Source organism: Chiloscyllium punctatum, chromosome 25, assembly GCF_047496795.1.
Source record: "Chiloscyllium punctatum isolate Juve2018m chromosome 25, sChiPun1.3, whole genome shotgun sequence".
Lineage (NCBI taxonomy): Eukaryota > Metazoa > Chordata > Chondrichthyes > Orectolobiformes > Hemiscylliidae > Chiloscyllium > Chiloscyllium punctatum.
The window spans coordinates 39,468,408-39,487,554 of NC_092763.1; the positions used below are offsets into that span (position 1 = coordinate 39,468,408).

At 38.1% G+C, this 19,147-nt stretch overlaps 1 protein-coding gene across 5 annotated transcripts in view; it reads left to right on the forward strand.

Annotated features, from left to right (window-relative positions):
- The window catches only part of ocrl (OCRL inositol polyphosphate-5-phosphatase), a 115,303-nt gene that overhangs the window by 82,030 nt on the left and 14,126 nt on the right, over nucleotides 1–19,147 (forward strand). For 4 of the 5 annotated variants that reach the window (XM_072595077.1, XM_072595080.1, XM_072595081.1 and 1 more), the window contains 5 exons: nucleotides 2,959–3,194; nucleotides 5,190–5,213; nucleotides 8,253–8,372; nucleotides 9,592–9,676; nucleotides 15,082–15,209. In XM_072595077.1, the coding sequence (XP_072451178.1) occupies nucleotides 2,959–3,194; nucleotides 5,190–5,213; nucleotides 8,253–8,372; nucleotides 9,592–9,676; nucleotides 15,082–15,209 (593 nt within the window). The remainder of the gene's footprint in view (nucleotides 1–2,958; nucleotides 3,195–5,189; nucleotides 5,214–8,252; nucleotides 8,373–9,591; nucleotides 9,677–15,081; nucleotides 15,210–19,147) is intronic. The other variant, XM_072595078.1, reaches the window with a different exon arrangement.

Below are 19,147 nucleotides of genomic sequence, written 5' to 3' on the forward strand. Positions count from 1 at the left end.
TTAAGAGCTGCTTCACAGTGGCCAGGAACCTGGGAAGACACTCCAAGTTTTTCAAGGATTTTCCATAGTGGTCCTCTACTCAGTATTGAATGCCTTGGTGATAGCTATGAAAGTGATATTCACGCCTTTGCTTTGCTCATGACTGTTCTATGTGATTATCCCAATTTTTTTCCAGATGTTTCCCCTGCCACAAAAGTTAAGATGGCTGGTCTGTAATTGTTCAACTCAGCCTTAAAAACTTCTTTTGAATAAGGGTGTGAAGTCTGCAATTCTCCAGTCCTCTGGCATCACACCTGAGTCTAAGCAAGACTAAACATCGTGGCCAATGCCTCAATGTCCAGATTCAATTTCTTTGGTATCTTTGGATGCATCTTGTCAGGCCTTGGTACCTTCTCGACTGTGAGCACATGCAGTCTAACCAGGACCCCCTGCTTGTTAATTTTGAGCCCTTCTAGTGACTGACATTCCTTCTATGTCACTACGACCTTTGTTAGCATCTCTGTCCTTTGTAAAGACAGATGCAAAGCATTCATTTAATACATTAGTCAATAATCTGCCCTTTTGCTACTCCACCTCCACTTTCTATAGTCAGCCCAACTGTCAACTGTATTTTCTACCTTTCTTAAGCACACTTTCTTTCCCTTCTATCTACTATCTCCTTTTAAGTCCAAGGTGTTCTGCATTTGATTGTCCATATCTTTTCCCTTTCATGTATCTTGACTTTGCTCAAACCTTTACTCTTTTCTTGCCCCATCAAAATCAGCTCTTACTGATTAATTACTGTTATTCTGGATCATTCATTGTTCTTGTCCACCATCATCCTAAATCTATGATGTGATCACTGTGACCAAAAACCATTCCCTTAGTAATTTGATCTACCTGGCCCATCTCATTTCCAAAAAGGTCAAGTACTGTCCTTTCTCCTTACCTGGACATATACTGTTATAGAGAATTCTCTTGAACACACTATAGAAACTCTTGCCCCTTTCTGCCCTTTGTATTCCCATTATTCTTGTCTACATTCAGATAACTGAAGTTCCCAATTGTGGCTACTCTATAACATTTGCACAACTCTGATTTCTTTGCAAGTTTGTTCCTCTGCAACCTTCCCACCAGTTAGTGTCTTATAAACCAAACCAAACTATGCACTTTCACCATTTTGATCTCTACGAGCTAAATTGTTTTTGTACTTGAGCCCTCTGAGTATTCTCTTTCTCCAGTATTGCAATGCTGTAATCAACTAATGTAATCATCCCTTCTCCTCTTCTTCCTTGCAGTGTAATTTAGAATGCTTAATTGCTTCCTTATTTCAATTCCACCCAATAACTTATACTCAGCTCTAATCTTCAAGTGTCAAAGTGCTAACTGTTTCTCCCAGTATTTTGTGCACCTTGATGTTCATCTGACATTCTCAACAGTTCCCACAATCCCACCAATTTCGTCTAAACACTTAACAGCAATTGCAAATCTCAAGGAACTTGGTCATGGCTGTGCTCAGAAGCAAGCCATAAGGTGAAAAGGTTTTTGTTTTTTTTAAAAAATCACCACATTTCCCTCGTTGCCTTATTTTCTCAACTCACCAAATTCCCAGCATTCCTGTGTATAATCACATTGAGATGTTATGTTAACATGTTTTGAAACTAAAAAATTAGTTGAGCCCCAGTTACAGCAAAACAAACAGTTGAAACTATTTCCTTAATTAACTAACGACAGCTGTTCTGCAGCAAATACTTTGTGTACCTCTATTTAGGCTCCTTACCTCTAAATTGAAGTAGTAGCTTTCAGTTAAATGCTAAATGTTAATAATTTGCAAAACATATAATTTTGCTTGTATATAAAGTTACCTCAACTCATGAAAGTTCTGGTACTTTGTTTAATCTGTGCTCTGTAACAAAGTCGCACTGAGATGCTATATTTCTATTTGAAACTAAAGAATTAGCTGAGCCACAGTTGCCAGAATAAGTTCATACTAGTTTCCTTATTTAAGTAACTACTGCTGTTTCACAACACAGTTTATGATTCCTGATAAGGCCTCTAGTTCTCAATTTAAATAGTTGCAGATAAATCTTAATTGTTTGCATTAATTATAAAAATCTTTTAGGGAAAGTGAAGATTCCATTAACTCACCAAATTCCCAGCATCTGAGATCTGAAGTACAAATTTGCTTGTATAATAAAGGATCATTTAGTTTTCTTGTATAGGAGACATATGGCAAACAAAATGTTGAGCTCTTCAGATCTAGCAACTTGTGTCATAAGAATTTATATAAAAAGGTAGGGCCACAAATTAAATGCATCAGAAATGATGATGGAATGAATACACAAAAGCTGCAACGGACTGAAGACACCATCAAAATTTCTGGCAAGAGTTTACCCCAAACTAGCATTTAATTGAAACTAGTATTCAAGCAAATACATTTTGTATCTGTGAAGCCCAAGAACCCATGCATTCCCAATGGCTATGGAGGAAACCAGTGAACTGCCATGTGAATGTTGATAACCTAGAATTATTCGGGTGACAATAGAAAGTGCAAACATGGGGCAGTTGTAGGATCAACTGTGTATGACAATGTGCAATATTCTGTACTTGTAGTTGCATTGTGTGCAGTAACAGAAGGCCCTCAAGTTTCCTTACCAAATGCAGTGCTCACCCAATAGGTGACCTAAACTGTAGCGGTAAGGGAACACTATCAAATATAAAAAGATCCAATTTACAGTGGATCAGTGATAATATGGATTAAATAAAAACCTTAATCTACATGCATGCATTTCTGTTTTTCAAATGAGCTCAATCGTCTTTTCTAATTTCTCAGTCCATAGTTTTTCAACTACTTATGTCAATTGTCAAGCCCTTAGCAGCTTTATTTTGAAAGTACTACATCAATGCAAATTGCTGTGACTTCATCTAAACATTTTTTTTTTAAGTAACGTTTGAGTGCTTCTGAATGCTCTATTTCAGATGAATCGGTGGATATATCACTTGAAGTTTATGTTAGTAAGGATACTGTGACATTATTAAACTCAGCTGAGGATAAGATTGAGGACATCTTGGTTTTGCATCTGGATCGGGGAAAAGATTACTTCCTTACTATTGGTGGTAACTACCTGCCAAGCTGCTTTGGTACATCACTTGAATCACTGTGTCGAATGAAGAAGCCAATAAGAGAAGTGCCCATCACCAAGCTTATAGACCTGGTAAGAAATTGAATTCATGTTAAAAGAGCTACAAGATTAATATTTTATAAAATTTTGGACAGTGCCCTTTGCAAGTCCTTTTTTCCCCACAATACTCTCACCGCACCCTCCAATTTAAACAGAGACGAAAATTAAATTTTGTTTCCAGAGAATCATGCAGCATGGAACAAGGTCTTCTTGCTCATTGTGCCCATTTTCATGCTCTGTTTCTGTAGTCCTGCTTTTCCTTTTTCCCTTCAATCAACAATGATAACTAAACTTTTTTTAAAATGTCGAGTCTTTGTTATCATAGAGAAATGTTGCTGATGGCAGCGTACTCTCATTGCGTCACTGTGGCTTTATCTATTGAAAAATTTAAATTCTTAAGATGTCATTTTCCTTAAAGTAACGGGATGTTTCCATCAGCAACAGCACCAAATGGCTGGGCTGTTGGTTGTTGTGAACAAATCATGATTGAACTTCAGTTCTGGTTGAGGAATTGGTGGTTTTTGTCCATTTGGTTACCTAACAATAAAAATTTGTGTATCTATAGAGATTAGGGAACCACAATGAAAATATACTTGGAGGATGCTGTAGAAAATGTAAACATTTATTATGTTGGTTGTTCTGAAAATAGTAAGACTGCAAGTTGAAAATATCATTTGCGCTAATTATGCTTTGTGCTTTTGTGTGTTGTGTGCCTAACAGCAGGGGGGTCAGTAGTGGAGATTACAATTATGGAGAAACGTATTTGAGAGCAAGAAAATGGTGTTTATGTGGAAAAGATGTTTAGTTGGCACTTTTTATTTATATTGTTTATTCTGTGAGTAAAAGATGCATCTCCCATAAACATGTGTACTATGATTGTGCCACTATTGTTCCTCAGCACTTTTTCTTTCTGCTGAGTACACCTGCAACCATTACAGTAACAGTCATCTCAGTTTGTCAATTGCCAATTGTTGAATTATCATAGCAATGATTTTTTTTAACTCTGATTCAAGTCTTTATTTGGTTTAAACTCTGGCTTTTCACGTCTGAATTCAAATCTAGCCAGACGAATAGAATTGAATGTCTTTTGCATCTACTTGTAAAGGCGCTGTATGAGAATCACTTTGGGAAGTATTGACCTGCAGCACAAAACTTTCTAAAATGGTAAGGCCACTCTCACTGGTGTGAGAAAATGGGAAATGTTACACTCCTATAATAGGGAATGAACCTCTGAGACTAGGGTGAGGGTATATTGTAAAAAGATTTCTGCTGATTTTTGTGTTGTTTACCTGATTTGAATTTGCTTGCTTTTAATTGAAGGATGTTCCATTTTCTGGTGTTCATTGTTATCATCTAGTAAGCTCTGGTATAGATGCGTGAGACCTAAGTGGAACTAGGGGCCTAGTAATGGTTGTATGTAATTGAGGGCTAATGGGATAAGAGCTGGCAATATAGGTATGGGAGCATGTAACCAGTGTGTTGGCATTTGTAGTGTTTGAGCTAGAAATAAAACTCATGACTAGAACAGTTTGAGTGAACTGTCTATAACCAACATTTTAAACTTTGCAGTTTAACATTTATTCCCCTCACTATGATTAGTTTTTTAAAAATAGTCAAAGATATTTTGGACAAATTTAGAGTCATTTAAATGTTGAATGGTGGGAAATGTTACATCAAGGCAATTAGGAGTGCTCTTTGAAATTAAAGTTAAATTATGATTTTTGGAACTGAATAAAGAGAATTTTATCTTGACTCATCTTGTCCTCCACCTGACTTGGCTCTTTTTTTCACTCCATTTTCAATTTCAAAATTCTCTCATTTCGTAATTGTTATGTTGTACTCCAGTTCATTTCTGAAATAAGGTTTTTTTTAAAAGTTTTCCATTTTGACAATTTTAAACAACACTCCAAGGGAATGGAGTAATTATTGCTGCATTTATCTCAGTTCTGTAATCTGTGCATATGATCTTTTGGAGAAAGCTTTCTCTGGCTGATACCTTTTTTCTTTCTATTTCTTCTGCCTGTTCAGGATGATGACAGCATTTTACATAAGGTAATGGTACATTTGGAAGTCTTAGACTTTTACTGGTTGACCACATCTAATACCTTTTAAACATTTCTGAAATTTCTAAAGCCATCAGGTTTGAAGCCAATATTTTTGGCGTTTTTCAACAAGATAATTTTGTTCAATCAGAAACGCCAATGAAGGAATTACACCTTTTCTGTTGGTTTAACTAAAGTCACTGTAACCTTTTCGGACTGTGACACTGCTCTCTCATTAGGAAGAGATTGGTGGTTGTTTAATCTGAGGGACGTCATATCTAAGGCGAGGACAGAGATTGATTAGGAGGGAACTTTGAGAACCTCAGCCGGTACAGAACTTGTACTGCATTATTGGCATCACCGTGCATCACAAACCAGCTATCCATCAACTAAGCTAACTGGCTGCTTAGTAACCACTGAATAATCATATCAGTAACATAGGAATAGGCCAATCAATCCCTTGTGCCATTTAATAGCTGATCTCTGGCCTAAGTATATATACTTCCCTCTGGTCCATATCCCTAAATGACATGCTGTAAAGAGACTGGAGGTTTTCTCCTGCTGTTTAGTGGCTGCGTGGGTATTCATATCTCAATGACGTAACCATTCATCCCTAAACCTACTGAGTATCTGTTAACAGGCTATTTGATTTTGGAGGACGCCTCACACTGGTCAAGTCGTATTCTTAATCTATATATGCACAGGAATCACTGAGAAGTAACTGATACCTTTCCCCCCACTCCACCATAGCCCATTGGACATTGAGCCAATTGTGATGTCCCAACTCATGATCTGGCTGAAATCAGCTAACTGACACAAACTTGTAATCTTGGATATTAAAACAGGGAGTCTTTAACCCAGACCATGACTTTAATTTAAAATTAAAAGGGGTACTACTAAAACCTGTCAGAATATATTTCTGGAGAATTTCTAGTGAATACACAATCTACCAGTGCTTACTGAATGACCCACAGGTGCGTAATGGGCCAGATAGAATGTAACAATACATTCCATATGATTTTGTAAAATATAGCATTGACATCTTCAGAATTTCGAGGGAGGTTGAGTAAGTTATCAGCTAACATCTTCATGGTTTGATTTTGCTACCTACACTACTAGAACTAATTCATTGTCTGAAATATCCATGTGTGCTTGAACCAAATGATCTGTTAGTGTTCATAGAGGCGTTTTTACTCCTGGGATTCTTTGTGCACAATTGCAAAACTCTGTCAAAAAATATATACATACACTCCACCAAGTGTAGAAATTTGCAGAATTTTACATGATGCACTGAATAATTTGTTTTAATCATAATAAAAATCAATGACGTGAAATGGATGACCATTTGACCTATTTAAATCACTGCCTGCTCACCATGGAGCAATGCAATTAGTTCCATTCTCTTGCTGTAACCCATAACCCTCACTCTCCCTTCTGCCAAAAAGCAGCACTTTCAATATTAAATTCTGATTGCCCTTTGTCACCTGTTTTTGTTGCATTCGATTTGTGCCATTCTTCCAGGCTTGATACCAGTGGCAAATTTTGAAATTTTATTCTGCATTCCAATATCCAGTTCATTTATAAATTGCAAACAAAAAAAGGCTGTTTCAGTGCTAAATCTTGTGTATCTTGCCATAATTTAGCTCTATTTGAATTCTGACTTAAAGGCAACACCAGCAGTTGCGTGAAGTAGCAACAGATAGTTATGCTGTAAGGAATATTGAACCGGGGGTTGAAAAACTTGCTTGCGTATCTGTGGCTTTAATGCTATCGAAAATACTGGACAAAAATCAAGTTTCAGTACAAGGAAATGAGATCTATTGGTTCTCTTGGGTAAAAGCAGTAGCATTGATTTGTTGATAAGCAATATTTTAATTGAATGTTTTGCTTATTTGGCAAAAATATGCTACCTTCCCTACCCTTTTATCCTGACATTTTCCTTTTGCTATTGCAATTTCTCTTCTTTAAAATACCAGCTTTTCCATTTATCATTATTCAGATTATTTCTGCCAGTTTCCAAAAAGTACATGCTTCTTTTCCTGCTCTACATCTCTATTAAGACCCCTACCTCAATGAATTTACATACAGGAAATGTATTGATATAAAACCCAGAAAAATGCATACTTTTCAACCATGTAAATATCTTTTTTAACTAATTTCCCAATAATACATTGATTTATTTTACTATGAATTTTACATATTTGAGTAAAATCCAAAATAATTCTACTACTTTTCCTAAATTACAAGCTGAAAATTGAATAAGCTTTAATCAATTTTATCTCCATAAGACATACTGTGCAAAGATGCTGTGAAATCTGGAACGTTGTTAATTTCATGATGTCGTGCCTGATTTTATGTAATTAGCCAAACGAAAGATAACTGAATCATGCATTCCTGCCACTAACAGTTTGAGCCCGCACCTTTTTTCTAGCAGTTCTTTCCCTGGGTAGGTTTTGTGACTCTTTTTGTTAGCACTCCTGCATTTATTTCCTTCCTACAACTCCATTTGAAGCCTTGACCTTTGAGTAATCACCCAGCTATTCATAATGCAAATCTGTGCATTGTTCATAAAACATTACTGATAGGACCAAAAAAAAGTTGCTGCAAAATCATAGTCACTGCAGTATGTTTTCATATGGTGCGAAGGAATGAAATGTTTTTTCCATTCATTCATGTATTTTAAAAAAGTGAGAATTTTTGTCAGTGGTCAGGTCATAGTCCTTTACTGATATTAGAGGACTAACATGATTTCTGAATACAGTATTCAATCACAGAACACTGTTATCACGTAGAATTCTGTGTGAATTTTTCTGGGGCGGAAATTAAATTTATGTGCTTGATTTCTAAAATTAATAATTAGTTGAGCTTCATGATGAACAATATTAGAGTTAGAAATAATGATTAAAAATACAGAAAAGAACTGTTGTACATTTTAATTATACATAGCTTAGTTCCTGCTCTGGATTTGAATGAGCAGAAACTGCACAGTAAGTGATTTGTCTCTTTTACAGCAAGTGACCCTGAATTATTTAAATATTCTGTTTAATAGGAGAAATCTCGTTTAGAACTTGTCTCCGTGGATAATGCAGGAACTGACAATAGACCTCTGCAGATTCCAAAAGAAATTTGGTTGTTGGTGGATCATCTCTTTAAAAATGCAAGTCGACAGGTACATGCAGTTAATTTTCATTATCTTCTGCCTATAAGCTATCATTCATGTGACTCATGCATCATTTGTCAAAAGAAAGCATTTTGCAGATGAGGCATATGATTACAGACAAAGTCTTATGATTTTGTAGTTGATTATTTGTAATCCAGTAAAACTAGTTAATTACATCCTGATTCTTGTTAATGAAACAAGTTCTGTCTGAGCAATTATAATTTTGCAAAAATAAGGATAATGCTGTAGCATTTTAACATAGTGGAATAAGTTTCTCTACCTACGACAGCTGTGGCACTGAGTTTTCACAATCCATAGTCATTTTCTGTTAAATGTTTTTCATTATCACCCTGCCTTGCCTGAAGATGTTGACCATTGCTGGGGTATGATTCAATATTCTGGCTATTCATAATGTAAGGGTCTAAAGCAGTAGTGCAAAGACCACAAAAATCATCACTATGAAGCCTGGCCTTCTCAATTTGCACACCTTCAGGACTCACGATAAATAAGGAAACAGTAAGGAGCAGCAAGGTGGCTCAGTGGTTAGCACTTCTGCCTCACAGCGCCAGGGACCCATGTTTGATAGCAGCCTCGGGCAACCGTCTGTGTGTGGGGTTTGCATATTCTTGCTGTGTGTCTGCATGGGTTTCCTCTGGGTGATCAGGTTTCCTCCCACAGTGTAGGTTAAGCAAATTGGCCATACTAAATTGCCCATAGTGTCCAGGGATGTGCAGGTCAGGTGGATTAGCTATGGTAAATGCAAGGTTATTGGGGTGGGTCTGTGTGGGATGCTCTTCAGAGAGTTGCTATGGACTCAATGGGCCAAATGGCTTCCACACTTTAGGGATTTTATGAAACTAACAGAAATGCAAGCTAATTCTTTTCAACCCCCTCATTCTCCATACAGTTCTCTCCTTTCATAACAAGTACCTGCAACCTTCAAACCATATGCTTCATGCCTCAATATGCTCACTGAAGCCTTTTTAAGCATGGTTTATTTATTATCTGTTGATAATTGTAGGTAGCCTACAGCAATGAGACGTGAAGTCTGGACCGAAAATTTGAATTGCACAGCTCCTTTTTTTTTTGCATTTCTCAAAATAAATTCTCTCACTTATTCACCATTGTACATGAAACAAAGTAGGAAAATTAGAACTGTGAATTTTCATCAGTGCAAAAGATTCAAAAACCTAGAAGGGATTTTATTAACCTTTCGCTGTCTTGACAGGAGGATTTGTTCCAGACACCTGGTACACAGGAAGAACTTCAACAGATTTTTGACTGCTTGGACATGAGCATTCCACAAACTATTCGTATCCTTTACAGTGCAACAAGGAGCGAGTATCAAGTTGTATTTAATTTCATGGAATGTAGGTAATGCAAGCAAGGTAGCATTTGTTTCTCATCCCTAATTTAAGGTGTCACTTTGAAGGTGTCGCTGAGCTGTCTTTTTCAGCTGTTGCTATCCATCGGATGTAGGAATTCCCACGCACCTACTAGGGAAGAGTTTCCAATGACAATGAAGAAACAACAGTTTAATTCCAAGTCACGATGTTGAGTTGGTGGGGAGGTGCAAATGGTACATCTGCTTTTGTTCCAAGATGTTGGAGATTTAGAAAGTATTGTCAAAAGAGACTTCATTAGTTAGATATCGTAGCTGGTATGCATTGCTGCCATTGCGTGTTGTTGGGAGAGGGAGTAAATGTGAAAGGTGATAGATGGCATGTTAGTCAAATTGACTGCTTTGTCCTGGATGATGTTCAGCATTTAAGTGCTTTTGGAACCCCATGCAGGCCAGTGAAGAGTATAAGTAATGCTCCTAACTTTACCATATAGATGATGGACAGGTTATTGGCAGTCAGGAGGTGAATTGCTAATTTCAGTATTCTTATTCTCAGGTCTACTCTTGAAGACACTGATCAGTGCAATTTATTGACAGTAGTAGCACAAATTTTGATAATGAAGGATTCAGTTATAGTAATGCTGTTGAATGCAATATGGAGGTGGCTGGATTCTATTATTGGAGATGATAATTTCCTTACACTGTGTAGTTAAACTATTACTTTCTGCTGATCAGCTTGAGCCTGAATGTTGTCCAGTCTTGCTACATATTGTTGACACAAACTACTTCAGTGTGTGAGGTGTCCCAAATAGTGTGTACATTCTGCAATCTTCGGCAAGAATCCCTATTTCTGATGGAAGGAAGGTCATTGCTGCAGGAGCTCCTGAACAGCTTATCAATGTTCTGACTCTGAGGTGAATAACCACTAACAAATACACCTATATCTTTCATACTTGGTTTGTCTGCAACCAGCAGAGGATTGCCAAATAGAACAGAAATTACTGGAGAAATTCAGGTCAGAGAGCATCTGTTGGGAGAAATAGTTTCGAGTCCAATACGAATGTCCCTAGGAAGTGGAGCTTGGCCCGATTCCCATTGAAATTAATTTTATCAGTGCTCCTTAAGGGCACATTTGATTAAAACTGCTTTAATGCTAAGACCAGTCAAACTGTGGAACTATGTTTTTTAATGAAATGACCATGTTGATTTTAGGTTTTTTTTTCTTGAACATAGGACCAAGAGTAGGCTATTCAGTCCTTTGCCTGTTTCACATTCAGTGAGATCATGGCTGATCTGTAGCCTAATTCCATATACCTGCCTTTGGCCCATATCCCATAATACCTTTGCTGAACAAAAGATTAACAACAAATTTGGCATCCACTGCTGTTTACGGAAGAGAGTTCCAAACCTTTGCCATCCACTGTGCAGAAATACTTCCTAACATATCTCTTGAACAGTCTGGCCCTAACTCTTGGATGTTACCCTTTAGTCCTAAGATCCCAAACCAGTGGAAGTAGTTTATTTTATCTACCCTGTCTTTTCCTGTTAATATTTAAGGACTTCAGTCAGATTGCCCCTTAACCTTATACATTCTGGAGAAAACTGGCCTAATTTGTATAATGTCTCCTCATAAGTTCATTGCTGAAGTCCAGATATCATTTTTGTAAACCTACACTGTACTCCCTCTAAGGTCAGATAATCCTTCCTAAAACGTGATGTCGAGATCTCAGTACTCCAAGTCCGGTCTAACTAAGGTTTTTTACAATAACAGCATAATTTTGCAATCTTGTACTCCAGTCCTCTAGCTATAAAAGGTCAGCATTCCCTTAGCTTTCTTGATTTTGTTTCTGCATCTGATCATGACATTTTAAAGACCAATGCAGGTCTCCTCCTCCTCCTCCTCCTCCTCCTCCTCCTCCTCCTCGTCTTCCTCCTCCTCCTCGTCTTCCTCCTCCTCCTCGTCTTCCTCCTCCTCCTCGTCTTCCTCCTCCTCCTCGTCTTCCTCCTCCTCCTCGTCTTCCTCCTCCTCCTCGTCTTCCTCCTCCTCCTCGTCTTCCTCGTCTTCCTCCTCTTCCTCGTCTTCCTCCTCTTCCTCCTCTTCCTCGTCTTCCTCCTCTTCCTCGTCTTCCTCCTCTTCCTCGTCTTCCTCCTCTTCCTCGTCTTCCTCTCCCCCCATGCAACATCTCTTCAGACATCCATTGTATGTAAGAGACCCTCTAATGTAGTGGATCACAGTACATAACGAGGGAGATGCATGGACTTGAGTGGGCCTAGCGCGGAATCATGTTCAGGGTGAGAAAGAATTTGGGTTACGGTGAGGGGGGGGGAGGAATTGTGCACTGATAAGGCAGTCGTAGTCCAGATTCTCAGCTGCTATGTTGGAGGCGAGTTTGGGCCTCCAAGACCTTGCAGCTGCATTGGTGAGGTGGGTGCGAAATGGACTCATGGCAGCAGTGAAGTGGTGTTTGGGCCAGTGCGGTACCCAGAAGTATTGGTGGCATCAACATTGGCAGGGTCCAGTTAGGACTCTCAGTGGTGAGATGGCGCCAACAAGTGGCGACTTCAGTTCCAAACTGTGACGACGTAGGGACTCTTACCTTACCACCATGCTCATGGCAGAACACTTAATAAGAAGGATAGTAAAGTTGAACGCTTCTTCTTTATGCTTCTGCCTTTATATTCTGTTTTGGTTTATTTTTCCGTGTTTTTAAGATGGTGCCGGAGAGTGGATATTTCTGACAATAAATAAATCAATTCAGTCAAACAAATCAAATGATCATTATATATTAATGAGTTTGTTTATATTGCATTCAAGGGAAGCTATCTTTTTAAAATGTTAATGTTTGTTTAAGTGCTTATTAAAATTTATGAAATTGATAATGTAAATGACTACTGCAATTTAATAACTTCTTTAAAGTTATTGGAAATACTTTGTTTCACTTGCTTACTCTCTGAAGAACACCTCTCAATCCAGAGTAGCAGCTGCTGCTTTTCAGGTAATCTACGAGTACCCTATGGAGCAATTTTTGGGTAATTTGCCACAGATTTGAATAGAGAAAGAACTGCTCCCTCCCCAGCTTGGCTTAAGGAATATAACAATGTTATTTGAGAAAGGGCATAAATCGTGCTTTAGGAACTGTTCACTTTCCTCCATAGCAGGAAAATCCTGACAAGTATTCTTTGAATTGGCTATTACTTGCAGCTGAGGAAATTGTACCAGATACACAGTGTAGTTTACATCTTCTAGAGGAACCTCTGACATTATCTTTGCTGCTAAGTGACTCCAGTGAACATAACAAGAACAACACATGGAATTCTTTGTTGCATTCATCACATTAATGAAAGCATTTTAGTCAGCAAATCACGAGGCTGTGTGGAAGAAATCTCATTACGTTCCTGCAACTGCTTCATGATCATTACTGTCTTGACTGGGAAATCTTTCAAAATGCAGGCTGGTTAAGCAAGACTGTATAATGGCCCCCATACTACTTACAATCAACCAGACAGTGTTGTTCATCTCCTCAAAGATCAACCACCCTCTTAGTGAGTATTAAATACCACCCAAATGGAAAACTTCAACCTCAGCCCACCTCAGTGGCACAGTTAAACTGACTACTTTAGATCTACTTAATTTGAAAAATGTGGGTGACTACAATGTCATTGCTGTACTGCACCAGATTTGCACCACACTTGATCTTTTCAATTCTGACCAAAGGAGACTTAGCCTGACCTTGAATGTAGCTAATGTAAAATTTGTATAACACTAGATATAGTCAGCCAAAAATCCCACATATGCTGAAGGATGGACTCTGAAATATGTTGAACACTTCCCATTTCCTGGCAGCCATTTCTCTCAAAAGGACACCATTTAATGACCAGGTGGGGAATACTGGGTCAACTGAGACAGTTCTGCCTCTGAACATTGACAGAAAGCATTTGTCAGCAAAGACCCTACAAATCATCAAATGTTCTGGTACGTAGGAAAGTTGTTATCACCACACTCCTGTCCTGCAGTGAGACCTGGACTGTGTATCATTGACACGTAAGAGCACTGAGGAAACACCATATTCTCTGGAGAATTACCGAAAAAATGCTCTCATCCCTCTTGAAGCCAGCTCTTCAAGCATCTAGGCAAAACCCCTTCAAAATCAACTACAGTGGAGTGGGCACTGTTTCCAGATGGTTGAAAAACTTCGCTGTCCTGTTTTTTTAACACTCAAATGTCAGTGCTCTGGTGAAAGACATGGGAAACATTTCAAATCTGATCTGAAATCTAGTAGCGTTGGTATTGATAACTTGGAGGAACTTGCTACACAGTTGTTCAAAAGTCAAACTTGTCCATCAAGTTGCATCATATTTCAACTTCAAACACCTTTAGCGATGAGAATGAAATGAGAAGAAAAGCAAAGAAAGGAAATCCTGCATTCTAGATCCTACCTCGAAGGTCGTCTTGTTCCATGTGCCCACAGATCTGCAGATCAAGAATCAGTCTATCAATCACGTGAGCCATGGCAGGAATTCAGGAACTTGAGTCGCTAACATCTTGAAGCGAGGAACAACCAACAATGATAGTTACCTGCCCTCCCCTGCCATTTTAGGCTGAAGAAGAAAAATAAATCACTAGAATATCTTGTGTAAAGGAAGTAACAAATGAGAGGCTTTGTATATTAACCAGAATTATGCATAGAAAGATCAGGGCTGTTCTCTATGGTATTGCAATATGTACTGAGTAGAAATTGTGTATGTCTGTGGTGTAACCTCAAGTGTTTATAGAACAACCAGAAAGCAGAGTTAGATTGGAAAGATTGATCTAAATTTCTAACTATTCTTTGGTATTAAAAGCACATGAGTTTTGAGTAGACAAGTAATGTGTTCATAATGCCAACAGAAGACATGGTTTCACTGCTGTAATCTCATTGCCCCAGCATTGTCCATCTTAATTGCATTTTATCTAAACACATCCAAGTTGCTTTCATGCATTGGTAGTAATTAGTTGTTTGCAGTATTTTAGAGAACAGGAGTTCTATCCATATCTTGCTTACAATTAGACTTTGGTGTAGCAAATCAGAGCAGGGTTAGTGACGAGGGGAGGGCAAGACTCCAACAGAGGGTGCAACAATGGTTTCAGTAAAATCTGTCATGAAAAGTGCTGACCAAATTTGATGAAAGGTTGCTGGATATTGTGTTCAGTGAAGGACAATTTTAGGAATTTAATTTTTCATTCTAGTCAAACTTTTAATCCCTTCATGAATAACAATGTAAGTTTTGTTGCAATTCCACATATTTCCCTTGAATGTTTTATACTAGCCCTAATTTATGTCTGCCATTAAATACTTGACCAGTCAATTGTTTATTTTTCCTGATTTCACATGCCAGCTGGCAGTAATCATTCAGTAGCTGAAGCTTTGCTCATCTTCCTTGAAGCACTTCCAGAGCCTGTGATATGTTATGAGCTGCATGTTCGATGTCTAGAAGCCTCATTTGATAATCGTAGCTGTAGACAGGTAAGAGTTAAAGTTCCACGATTGTTGTGTGACTATTATGATACTGTATAAAATGAGGCTCACAGCATAAATTAGCATACCTTGTATTCTGTATGGTGTGTATAATATAAATAAAAAACCATAAAAAGGAACAAGAGTAGACCATTCCGCCAATCGGTAGGATCTGACTACCACTCATCCACTTTCCTCATTTTCTGTGTAACTCTTGATTTCCCCTACCCATCATGAACCTATGTATCTCAGACATAAATATATGCAAGGACTCTGTCCCCACAGCTGTCTATGGCAAAGACTTCCAAAGATATCCAGTCCTTCTAAAAGAAGAAATTCCTCCTTATTTCAGTCTTCAATTGATGCCCTTTATTCTGAGACTGTGCCCTCTAACTCTAGACTCTCCCATGAGGGGAAACATTCTCTCGGCATTTACACTGTCAAGCCCTTAAGAATCCTACATGCAATTAACACAGCTACCTTAATTGTAGCCGTTTACATTTAAATAGGTCCTTTACCTCAATTTAGATGGGTCCTTACCTCATTGTAACCCAGGTGATTTGCAACTGCATAGTTTGTAATAAACTTGCATCAGTAGAGATTTTATGCAGAAAGAACATGGAATTAAGTTTATAAAAAGAAAATTTTGATCAATTCAATAGTAAATAACCAGCTCTAACTTGGACCCTAACACCCAATTCAAAAGGTATCTGAAGTGGCAGGTTTCCCTGGCTACAAGATTTTATCTATCCAGATCACTGAACCATCTGAACATAGATGCCACATCATCAAAGATTTAAGTTTTATCAGCAAGATTGCAATTCTTGTCAGTATTGAGAAATCTCAATTAGAACCAAATCACCAAGATTTTCAGATGGTTCCAGACTGGAGAATATTCTTACTACCATTAGAGTGACTTGTTCAAGACCATGCAATGTAAAATTCTAAGAAACTATTATTTATGGATTTTATATCTCACATAGCATATGGGCCAGCATGCGTCCACAGGATGTGGGCCTTCATTTGTATTCTGTTCCTGGATGTTGAGAATACGTTAAATACATTCCACTTGTAAACTACATCTTGAATGATGGCATGCTCCTCTCTCATAGAGTAAGGCACACAGATTAAGGGAGATTAGCTCCACATTGTGTAAACTGACAAGCCTGAATTGTATAACAAATTTTATTGAAGCGAATTCTCAGAAGTAAGTGAAGCATATAAGTGAAACCTTGTTTTACAAATATATGAAGATGGCAAGAAAAGCCCAGCTGGTTCAGCCAGCCTGATCCATATTACAACGGCTAGACAATCATGGCTGAACAGTTTCCCAGCCGTGCAACCATATAATCTCCCAGGAGAGCAAAATGAAAGCAAATAAAGGATCACTACATGAAAGTAGATAAAGGAAAGGAAACCAGTCCAGGGAAATCATATGAATCCAGTATTACCTGTAAAAAAAAAACTTCCATATACAGTATTGTGATTTCTGCCCTGTCAGGAATTGATTTAACTTGCTCTGAAACAGTACCAAGAGTCTGTTTCATCATAGCAGTGAAAACGTATTCTGATGGCTCAAAATTCTCTGCAATAAGAAAAAATGCATAACATCCAGCCATTCCAACTTCTACATAAATTAAACTCATAATCCCCTAGTCCTACCCATCTGTCAAACAGGAACAAAATAACCATTGGTACTGAATCCAACCATTTAGTTTAGACTTCTCTGTGGATTAAATAATCTGAGATCTTGAACATATCTGCATAATTCAGGATTTTTAAATTAGGAATCGATTTTGTAGCCCAAGTCTAGTCTTTTTAAAAACCACTACATTGCCCACTTAGTGGGAGTGGAATTAAAACAGGGCATAATATGCAAGGTGTGATTTGACCACTGAAACATACAATGTCAAAATAGGCTCCTTTGATTTCTGCTGAACAGTTCTATTGATAAAACCCTACCTTTGTCAGCTTTAGGTACAATTTCACCACATCTGTGATGTTCCTTCTGCAATCTGTGCACAGTAGCACAATATTTCTTTTTCTTGAATTCGTTCAGTATTGACCCCAGCAAATGACACTTGCATGTTGTGCTGTCTTAACCAACATGCCTGGCACTGCATTTATAAAAACTTAACCTTATTTTTTAATGTAAGATCCAGTCACCCAGCACAAGTAGATCCTTTTGGATTTGATTACTTTTCTGGAATCTTAACCCTTTCTCAATGTTGTTGTCATCTGCAAATGTATCTGCCATACTCTTGACTCTCCCTTGTGTATCTCTAAAGAAGACTGATTCCACTGGTGACATATCTCCAAGCTGAAATGCATCTGCTAACCACAGCTTTTTGATCATGGGAGTCTGAGCAATTCCTAATCCAGAGTTTTAACTTTCTACTGATGCTACAAAATTTAATCTTGTGAAGTAACCTTGCCAAAAGCTTTCTGCTAGAAAGTGTCAGTGGGATTTCCCTCCTCCACAGTGCCAGGTTTCCTCTCAGAATTTTCTTGTATTAAGGATGACCTTTGTTTTTTGGATTTCATGTTGTGAACTTCTAATGGCACTTTCCTTTTTCAATCATCATTTAGTCTGTGAGCTAAGGAAAGATTATTCCTGATTCGCATTGATGTCATGCAGACATTATGCTTGTATTGCTAAGATCACCTTGTTGGATTGTAGCTTTTCATGATAAGTAACTAACTGAGCTTGCAGAAACACCAAAAACCCAGATTCCCATTTGACAAAAAGTTTTTTTTCAAGAGGAACACATTACTAGCCTGGCTTCTTCAACTGATGTAGAGGAGCTGGTGTTGGACTGGGTGGACAAAGTTAACAATCACACAACACCACCTTTATCAGATGAAGGAGCAGCACACCAAAAGATAGTGCTTCCAAATGAACCTGTTGGACTATAACCTGGTGTTGTGAGATTTTTAACTTTGTCCTTCAACAGAATCACTGTAAGCACATACACTTAGGCCTCATTATGCACATCTCTTACACTATTTCGTATTCACCTTTCGTCTCCTATTCTTGCCAACTCCTGTTGAATCCTCTTTGGTCATCTCAATAGAACATAAGAACGAGTTGCAAGAGTAGGTCGTCCGACCCTTTGAGCCTGCTCCACCACTCAATAAGATCAGGGCTAATCTTTTCTTGGATTCAGCTCCACTTACCTGTGTTTTCACCATATCCCTTAATTCCTTTATTTTTCAAAGAAGTATCTACCTTAGCTTTAAAACCAATTACTGAAGTAGTGTCAACTACTTCCCTGGGCAAGGAATTCCATAGATTAACAACCCACTGGGTGAAGACGTTCCTTCTCAGTTCAGTTCTAAACCTGCTTCCTCTAATCTTGAGGCCATGCCCTCTTGTCCTTGTCTCTCCTCCCAGTGGAAACAGCCTATCTATTTCTATTTTATCAATTTCCTTCATAAGATCCCGCCCCCACAATTCTTCTGAATTCCAATGAATATAATCCCAATCTACTCAGCCTTTCCTCATAAACCACCCCCCCCCCCCCACCCCTTAACTCCAGAATCAAGCTAGAGAACTTTCAATAACTTCTAAATCCACACATTTGTCTCCAAAACCTTCCCGTGGTTAAACTGCACCTACCTCACCAAATCTATGCCCCATCCTGCATCTTCTGTGAATTATCCTTTACTATTGGTAACAGAACCTTTTGGCCATCTTGTCCCCAATCATGTTATTTGTTCTCTTAAATACCCCATCCTCCCCTTCAAAATCTTCCTTATGACACCTTTGTCCACTTACTCTTGCTCACAGAATAATAAAATTGTGTGTAGTAGAACAGCATTCTGACATCAAATTGTAGAGTACTTTAGGACTACTTATCCTATTAAAGATGTCACAGAGTTGCTTATTATCTAAACAGTATGCAAAGGTATATTAGTCCTGTACCGATTCACATTTAGGATAAATT